The following is a 9,266-nucleotide window of genomic DNA, read 5'->3' as shown; positions in this document are numbered from 1 at the left end:
CACAAAATGTTGTAGCTCTATCTACTACACAAGTCGAGAACATGACAACTACTTAAGCTTGCAAAGAAGTTATCTGGATTCATAGTTAATGGAGGAACTTGGACGTGAGCAATAAAAATGTATTGTATATTGTGATAATTGGAATGTCTTGCACATTGGAAGAAATAATAGGATATATCAAGATCTCTTCCTTTTATTTTCTATTGTTTTAGTGTTTGATAGGACAATAAACTTAAGAAAGAAAATTAGTTTTATATACCCAACATATTAATGAATGAACATGTGTTTATTGCAGTATAAAGAGACATAAACCTTCCCGGCTTAAGACAACTCATCAATATGAATTTGTTCAGTCAAGAACTCTAATCTCTGTGAGGTGCTCTTCCAAAATGGTACTGAATTTCTTCATTTGAATCTTCTGAAGTGCTAACCCAACTTCAATTCGACCTTCTTTGTCTCTACAGTCAGAAAGGGAAATTGTTCCTGAATTATCTACATGAACCACGTCACTCTTCTTAGGCTTTCCCCACCCAAAGTCAGTTTCATACACTTCCAGATTTGGCGACCCTGCAATTATTGTCATATGCTTCCCCAACGTGGCAAATTCAGTAAAATTTGACATCAATGTTTCAGCCCCTTCGAATGTTCCATGTTGCAAATGTCTAACTTCACTACCAATAGCAATGGCTGCCTCCAAAATACCATTTTCCCCAACAAGCTTGCTCCTCTTGACTTCAGCATTGCCACAAACCAGACAATTTCCAAAATATTCCACTGGAATTGAAAATTCAGGACGATTACGACAATCTGCCATAAAGGCCAAGATGTAGGACTCATCATTATTGGCAAGTACAGTAGCAGATTTAATCTCTTCTGATTTGACCTTACAAAACCAAATCAAAGCAGAAGTCACTACAAAGGTTGTTATGTGTGGTAATTCTAGACCATGGCTTTTGCATTTAATAGAGACCCATCTCTTGAGTTTCTCAACATGTTCATGACTAAAGACAAACGTGTGCCGCACCATGTCACTAGGAACATCACGTATTTCGCCCTTGGACTCTACATTTTCCGGTAAAAAATTCAACAATTTTTGTAAGAAAATGTGCTTAAGGCCTTTTGGGTCTTGAATGATATCCCTATTGTGCAGTGGCAGGGCAATGGAAGCCAAACCCAAGTCTCCATTAGACTTACAAACAGAGGCCCAGAATTTCATGAAGTGATGAAAAGCTCTCCCATCAGCAGCCGCGTGTCTGAAAGTGATGCATATGGTGAAGCCAGAATGGGGCATAACAGTGACCTGAATGGCCATGATAGGGATAAAAAACGTGCCATCTTCTAGAGTTTGTGGTGGAGGCAACACAGGAACAAAAGGGTGCAAAGCTGTGACATCTTTTGGGGAATCAGAGACAAGGGTGATGAAATCTGCTGAGGACTGAGCTACTGTGAAGGAGACAGAATGAGGTTGTGTGTAGACGATGTGAGGGGGGTTTGGCTTTGGAGGGAAGACAAGGTTGGAAGAGAAAGGGAAGAAGTGTTGGAGAGTGAGGGAAAGAGAGTTCTTGAGAGTTGGAAGGAGAGTTTGGAAGAAGTGTTGGGTGGAATAAGGGAAGTTATAGAAGAAGATACGTTTGAGAGGGGGGCAACAAAGCCATGGAAGATCGAAGAAAGTTAGAGGGATAGAGGTTGAAGGAACAGAACCTGGTGGAGGACTAACTTCACACTGTTCTATCACCTTCAGTGTGTCAGCCATGGATTACTGGGTTGAACTTGGATGTGAATGTGTGATTTTCACTGCTAGACAAGAACAAACACAGTTACACAGCACTCCAAATCCAAATTCTGATCTATACTGATATAATCATTACAAAGAGACAGTGCTCATTGAAAGATATACATAGAAACTTCCACCATGAAGTTGAGTAATCCAATTTGCCATTTTGTAATCGAATCTTATTTTATTTTAATGGTTGTCTTCTTCTTGCAAGTTTTTATTTTTTAATCAGATTGGTTAGGTGTTCAGTTGAATAACTACATTTTATTTTGTTTTACTTAATAATGATTTGGCTCCTTTCTAACTACAGTTTCTGACAGCTGATGTCAACGATTGCTTTTTAATTAGCATCAAATAAAATATATTTTTAACCAATAGTTAATTTAATATTATTTTTTTCAATAATGAGTAAAAATAAATGTAAGAAATCATAATACTTCTTCCTTTGTTCCTAATAGTAAGATATTATTTTTCAATTTTCTAGTCTTTTTTATGAAACTATTTTTTTTATTGTCTCCTATATTAATTCTTTTTTATTAAAATACTAGCTACTATTTTAATTCATAAATAATAAATATTATAAATTATTTTTATTTCTTATAAAAGCTTCAGAAGTAAGGAATTTAATTTTTAAAAAATCTTCAATATTTTTCCCATAGGTTAATTACTTATAGAAATTTTGAAAAAGAATTAAAATTTAATAGTATTAACTAAATTAACTAACTTTATCATAAGTATGAATTAGTCATCATTTTTACACATTTCGGATTAAAAAGAGTATATGTGGATGATAATCGTTGCTACTTATTATATTATTTTAACATTACAATATATAAATAAACAATAACCACAATCTCAAAAAATAGTTCTTGAAAGGACGAGTCGTGATTTTTTTTTTCATTCAAACACCAACTTTGTGGATAAAGAATAAGAAAATGCTTTAAGATCATTTTATTAAGTGGTACCTTGGTACTATAATTATAAATGTTTTTTATATATAAAATATAACATTTATAATAAATAAATACTTATATATTATATATAATAAATTTTGTACGGACATACATTAAAAGGCTGCATCCCTATATTTTTCTTTCTGTACCTAACAATTTTTTAAATCCCAAGATCTTCACCTTTTATTTGAAATCGGGATTTGGAAATGTGTTATGAATTCATAAATCTGAAAGTGAATCATGTTGCTTTCTGGATAAGGGGATATTCTGGAAGTAAAGTTTGCATAAATTGTTAATTTCTAGATTGTTGAATCTGGAAGCCTAATTTCTATTACAGATTAGTGGATCTGGAATGTTTTTTTCAATTATGGATTTCTGAATCAAAATGCATATTTTGAATTAAGGATTGACGAATCCAGAATGTTTTTTTCAATTATGGATGTTCTGCATTTTTTTAGTTTGGTTTAACACTATCACTAATGTACTACCGGAAACACCAATCCAAGAGGTTACCAGATGCGCCAATCCAAAATTTTACCGGAAGCGTCAATCTGAAAATTTACCAGATTTCATAATCCATAATGAAAAAAATAAATGTACAGTTTTATATAGGGACATTGTTGTCTTTGCACAACATTGTGGGGTGCATGAAGAAAAATTTAGGGGTGCAGGAAGGAAGAAACTGCCTACATTAAATTGAAAGCTTATTAATACATAATCCAACAAAACCCATCCAACACTTTTTCTCCATTCTGATAAAAAAAAAACATGGATGCTGTTTATCTTCGTGTTTTGACCAATGTGCTCACCATTTCTTCTTCAAAAGCATTTTGGAAAATCCTCAATCAGAGTTAAAGGAAGATAACATTGCGTAGAGAGCTTCTTAGTTATATTCTCGAACAAGAAAAACAAGTCCATATATTGTAGAGCTACACTCATGCTTGTAATAAAAACTATTATCAATTTAGAAACATAATTTTAACAATATGTAAATAAGAGCATCTGCAATAACTTCCCCGTTTGGAGTAAACAAGACTTAAAAGTTCAAATTTATTCTTCACATTTCTTTACAATACATTTATTTGCAATCTATTTCCTTCCCTTCCATAATACAGTATCCACGCCAATACAACAAAAAAAATACCCCAAATCCAATATAACTATTAAAAAGAATGATTCAACTCATCTTCTACTGAGAAGTTTTCTATATTTATATCCAGCAGGTGTTTAAAGAGTAATTGTTAGCATAGCTTTACTGCAAAAGTTTAACTCTAGTCATAGACTGATAAATGTTGAACAGCAACTCCAATGCTGAAGGTGCAGGTGTGCAGGGTTATTAAGCTATTGTGTGCTTAGCCAACATCATCATCCTAATCTTGGTTAATCAATCAATCAGTAAAATACAAGCTTTCAGATCAATTGCCTCTATTCATCTTTTGCGCATACACGTTCTGCACAAAGAAAAAGTTGAAATGCTTTTAGGTTAGTTATATATATGTACACAGAAACAAATGCAATGATAAATGAGGATTCATAGTTTAGCATATTTATTCCAAACTCGATAACCAATAACATAGCAATAGATGCAGCAGCAGCAGAAGAAAAATGTAACTTATTCAATAAATATGCAAATAAAATAAGAATGAAGAAGGGAATCAAAAGAAAAATGCGAGCAATCGGAAGATCAAATTAGATGGTGGACATAGATTGTGTGGTGTCACAGCTAAACAGTTTGAGAACTATTTTCTACAAGGCCAACAGGGATAATTCCCCTTTAGACAAATTTAGAGAAACTTGTAACACATAGCTTCTTGTCAAGAACATGTAAATAGATCATTTATAAAAGCCAAAGTTGTTATTAATTGGCATATCTAATAAGAAACGTGATGACCAAACCTTTGGCTACATTAATGGAATACCAAGAAAGGCTCTATACTGGAAAGTGTTGATCACAAGGAATACAGTTCAATAAAAAGGGCAAAGGGAATATCTTAAGAATCATTACATGAACAATTAAAAGAACTTTTTTTAACTAAATTACTTAAATAAAAAAGAAGGTTTTTTAGGAGAACTCAATGATGTAAACTTATCCACATGGGTCACTGCACCTGGTAGGCTAAAGCTTGGTTGTTGTATGATATATGGGTATTTTGATAGACAGATGCATGTGACTCTAAGGATATCTCTATCTCTCTCTTCCTTATCAATCTTCTTAGATAGGATTGTGTTAATGTCCTCTCTTTTACTCTTTGTTCATGTTGTTCAAAAGGAATTCCTATTGCTGTATGAAAAAATATTGGACAGCTTTGCAGTATACTCTTTTAGCTGGCCCACTGTTTTCTTTTCTATTTCCTTCAATTCAGGGGGGGATTTCTTATGCTCCCTCCAAATGTACTTTCTCAAATATATTGTTCTTCCACAATTTTGAAGACTAAAGAACATTCTACTGTAACTAAATTTTATCTTTTTTACTGTAACTGCTTTTAGGTTCAGTTTCATTTCAGTTGCTTTCTCAAGGGCAACATTGGATCTAAATATAAATACTAGGACGATGACATTAGCTGCCATTAATTAAATCATTCATTATACCAAAGTTTAAGTTGAACTATTATTCCAATATTTGCTTGCACTAAACCAGAGAGCACAAACAGATAATAAACATAAAAACAAGTGCACACACACATAAATAAAATGTAATAACCAGAGAGGAAGAGTTTCTTACTCAGATACTCATAAGTCAATATCATCGAAGTGCCCCATGCTGACATGCTAAAGAATCTTGGGCCAAACCCTCTATAAAAGCCTTTCCAACCATCTTCATTGATTAAATCTTTAGCAACTTGTTTTATAGAGCTTTTATTTTCATGACCCATTACCTGAAGTGTAGAACTAGCCACTCAGAAAAATTTAAACAGGGGGTAATTGGAATAAAAGTATTTTCGCGCGTAAAATGAAAATACTATGTTCATGAAATGTTCATTTCATTCTTTTATTCTCCTTTTAGTCTTCTCGTGGAGAATGAGGGTGCAATCTACCTGCCATTCACTCTAATAGTTCAATGAACTAATTCTGTATATACACTGAAGCAATAAGTGTATAATTATCTCTTCATCTTTACAATCTAAAGAGAAGATGATATGCACATAGAGAGAAGATGATGAGAGCTAAGAAAAGATTCATGAACAGAACTACACGAAAGAAGAAAAACCTGCTCTAGGGGTTGTAGTGATCAGTGACCACCGAAAATAATGAACTAAAAAACAGAAATAAACCTGTTCAATGAAACTATGCAAACCTGTAATCGTGTCTTGATAGTATCCAATGGGGTTGTAATGCAGGATGAAGATGCACCAGCAATAATCCCTCCCAAAGCCTGAACTAACATTATTTTCTGCATACTAGGAATGTGTTCATCATATTTGGTATCATGGCCCAAGAATCTGTTCATGCAAACAGGTGCTAATTGCTTTTAATATAGAAAGTTTGCATGATAAGAAATAAAAATAATAGCAAGCACGTGTACTAAAAGTGAATTACCATATTATTTACAAAAAGCACCACCATAAAAAATATTGAACCAGAAGCTTACAGCAGAAACTGCTATTCTCTTTTGGCAGGGTTTCTCTCACCAAATAAGAAATTCTACCTTTCCTGACTTAATATAATTTACTGTCAGCCTGCAGAATGGCAGATGCAAACACAGCATCATACACTTCAACTGGTGTAACTCCATGATTAGAGACTGAATCTGTTACCTTATCTGACCAAGATCACATTGAACTTAAACATGTCCTAGGAACACAACAGGCTTCCATAACTCTAACATAGATGGAAGACAGACCTATATGCGATGTTGTGCATACATCATAATTAACATTTGTATAGAAGACACCGTGTATTTTAATAAAGAATAACCTTTTAAATGGATTAAGACTTAAGAACACTATCAACGGGCACTCATACTATAATCAAAGAGATATATATTTTCTTATCATCTGTCAATTGATATAGTATAAAAATAACTTAAAAGGTAATGCAACAAAGATTCAGTTAGTATCATATTTTACCTCCAAATGTAGCGTTGGCTTGAACCATAGCTTGCCCACCATACTGCACTAGCAGGTGAATAAGTAATAACAGACAGACCAAACCCTCTATACAATCCCCGGATGCCATCAGATCTTAAAACCTTGCGAGCAACATCCAAACCCCCGCTATATTGGGCATGGCCTGAGTATCCTTGCACCATCAACTTTTGGCTAACCTGAATATCATTCAATGTGAATTAGATATTAGAATTATCCATAATGAGGTAAAGCAAGAAAAGAAATGAGACCAAATTAATAGAATAAGGAACTTCCATACCACCAAAGAAAGGGCAGAAAAAATAAAAATAAAAAATAGCTTTCTGTATGTTTCTGAACATCAACCATTACAATGCTTTAAAAGAAGCACCACTAGAACACCATGACAGACAAAATATATTTATAACAAAAAACTAAAAAGTTTGCGATTTGTAAGGTGTTACATCATTATACAATGGAATACACCATTGGTACAAAGACTAACACATCACTGCTAAACATTGCTTTCCATCCTTCATCCAAATAAATCTTCTGAGCTTTTAAAGAACCAATTTTGCATTTTATGTGTCCTACGTTGTAAATTCTAAAAAAATTACGAGCATTATTTTCCCAGTGGGAGTTTTACTTAAGAACATTGGGAAGCATTTAAAATAAACACTTAATATTACTTTTAAACACTTAAACAAAAATGAGAAGAAGAAACACTTATTTTGAATTGATTCAAATGAATCAGACATGATAGAACATTAGTAAACAAACTCCAAGTTCCCAACTAGTCAAAATGAGGAATGGATTGTTGAGCTGCCTAAAGAGCATGTTTAATAATGTATCATCATATTCATATGTATATAGAATGGCCGAGAGTCAGTCCAAAACAAAAGTATTTTGAGTTCAACAATATAAACACATGCAGTCAATCTCAAGGTTACACAAATTGGATTATCATACCACATCAATTGGTACAAACACAGATTGAGCAAAAATCGATGATGTCATGCCTGCAACTCCATTTGCAATGGCAGCTTGGGTCGTTTCAGATAGTTTAAACGGTTCAAGCATTCTGAAAGCAGCCACTTTTGTGGTCTCTAGAGTGGAGAGGAATATTATTCGGGCAGGAATAGCACCAGTGATAACTGTGCCAAACCCTCTATACAGACCAGGGACGCCATCTGTTTTAAGTATTCCTTTCATAACAGATAACACATTTCTCTCTACAGCATCCTTTGTGGCAACCTGCAGCCTAGTTTTCACAACCGAAATGGGGTAAAGTGCCACCGAAACACCTGTAAAGAGTCCAGCTCCTACGACATAGAACCTAGTTTTATCTAGCCTGTAGAATTGGGAGAAGTTCATTAGGATAAAAGCTTGTAGATGCAAAGTTCAATATAATACCATGGTCAAAAAGGTCAAAACATCTGCAAGATATTTTATTAATAAATCAAAGTAAGGGCAAGAAAGAAGATGGCCTCAATCTGCAAGATATGTTTTTCACTTTTCAGCGGTTCCCATCAAATCTGGAACTTCAGAAGATTTTTTTCTCCCTTTTCCTTTCATGAAAATTAGCTTACCCTTTTATAATTTTCACTGGATTCAGAGAATACAAACACAGCAGGAGTCATAACTCCTCCACCCCCAAAATAATTATTCCAAAGGAAAAAACTTTAGGGACCATGGTATATCAATTGATAATTTTTAAATGATGGGTATGTCGAAATACAGCAAACAAGAACAAAAATAAGAAAACAACTGCATCATTCAGAAAATTAAAATAAAAAAGGAGAAGAAGAAGAAGAAGAAACAGTACTTGTCCCAGTTTATCTCGGTCTGACCGAAGGACTGGGCCATTGGAAGAATGAAAAAATCTCTCTCAGAATAGAATCTAAGAACACGATCTGAGGTTGGCTTCCTTGTCTTGTAAAATTGTAAATTCTAATTCAAAGAACACGATAGTTGCAAATAAGGAAAATGGTTTGTTGAAGATTTGGTGAAAAGGCTGCGGCGTACGCGGAGTTGTCTTTGTGTTGTGGGAGAAGCACGCATCCCACGCCTTCCAATTTCAATTCCTTCATTTTTATTTTACTTTGACCATTCTCTATTCTCTTCTTCTCAACGCAGACCAATCCAATGGAATTATAATCTTCACATTTCTCATCATTTCCTCCAATACAAACCCCTATTAATTTAATTTATAATCACCAAGTGAATCTTGTTCAGAGGGAGAAGACTTCATTCAATTTTTTATATTCGTATTTTTTTTTATTGAATATTTGTGTAAATTTTTTTACGATATCCTGTGTACAAACTAAACTTTTACTTTTCTCAACTTTATCCACTCAAAAAATAATTTATTCAAATGTTATTTTCATTCTCATTTTATTTGTTATAAACTTGTTACGTAAATTAACATAACAATAATATTTACTGCAATATACTTGAAGTGTAAAATTCAGAACT

The 9,266-nt window shown here is 33.6% G+C and overlaps 2 protein-coding genes across 6 annotated transcripts; both read right to left on the bottom strand.

Moving 5' to 3' along the window:
- Window positions 1–267: 267 nt before the first annotated feature.
- LOC137825473 (coumaroyl-CoA:anthocyanidin 3-O-glucoside-6''-O-coumaroyltransferase 1) lies at window positions 268–2,025 on the bottom strand. Its single transcript, XM_090293881.1, has one exon. It carries the CDS (start codon window positions 1,751–1,753, stop codon window positions 350–352), a length of 1,404 nt encoding a protein of 467 aa, XP_090150007.1. The 5' UTR covers window positions 1,754–2,025; the 3' UTR covers window positions 268–349.
- A 1,721-nt stretch (window positions 2,026–3,746) lies between these two features.
- On the bottom strand, window positions 3,747–9,024 carry LOC137825472 (uncharacterized). Of its 5 annotated transcripts, XR_016514670.1 has the most exons (7): window positions 8,617–9,024; window positions 7,761–8,142; window positions 6,795–6,991; window positions 6,265–6,404; window positions 6,023–6,167; window positions 5,450–5,603; window positions 3,747–4,178 (listed from the first exon to the last, which is right to left on the bottom strand). XR_016514670.1 is itself a non-coding variant. In XM_068631139.2 (6 exons), the coding sequence occupies exons 1-6, from the start codon at window positions 8,655–8,657 to the stop codon at window positions 4,153–4,155; spliced, it is 945 nt and encodes a 314-aa protein (XP_068487240.2). In that variant the 5' UTR covers window positions 8,658–9,024; the 3' UTR covers window positions 3,747–4,152. The 5 variants fall into 5 exon arrangements, 4 of the variants coding, with proteins under 4 accessions (XP_068487240.2, XP_090149793.1, XP_090149794.1 ...); XM_068631139.2 differs by lacking the exon at window positions 6,265–6,404; XM_090293667.1 differs by lacking the exon at window positions 6,265–6,404 and having other exon boundaries at window positions 7,811–8,142.
- Window positions 9,025–9,266: the final 242 nt, after the last annotated feature.

The sequence above is a fragment of the Phaseolus vulgaris genome, chromosome 8, assembly GCF_051622355.1.
Source record: "Phaseolus vulgaris cultivar YP4 chromosome 8, ASM5162235v1, whole genome shotgun sequence".
Lineage (NCBI taxonomy): Eukaryota > Viridiplantae > Streptophyta > Magnoliopsida > Fabales > Fabaceae > Phaseolus > Phaseolus vulgaris.
The sequence above is the reverse complement of the archived record's forward strand: the minus strand, read 5'-3'. Positions and strand labels throughout refer to the sequence as shown.

What these genes read in the sequence shown, in the direction of transcription:
- LOC137825472 (XM_068631139.2), bottom strand. Translation starts at nt 8,657, where the DNA reads ATGGCCCAGTCCTTCGGTCAGACCGAGATAAACTGGGACAA. An exon ending in CTATCAAGACACGATTACAG is followed by an intron (nt 5,604 to 6,022) that starts GTTTGCATAGTT and finishes TCTACACTTCAG; the next exon opens with GTAATGGGTCATGAAAATAA. An exon ending in ATTGACTTATGAGTATCTGA is followed by an intron (nt 4,179 to 5,449) that starts GTAAGAAACTCT and finishes TTCTTTGTGCAG; the next exon opens with AACGTGTATGCGCAAAAGAT.
- LOC137825473 (XM_090293881.1), bottom strand. Translation starts at nt 1,753, where the DNA reads ATGGCTGACACACTGAAGGTGATAGAACAGTGTGAAGTTAGTCCTCCA.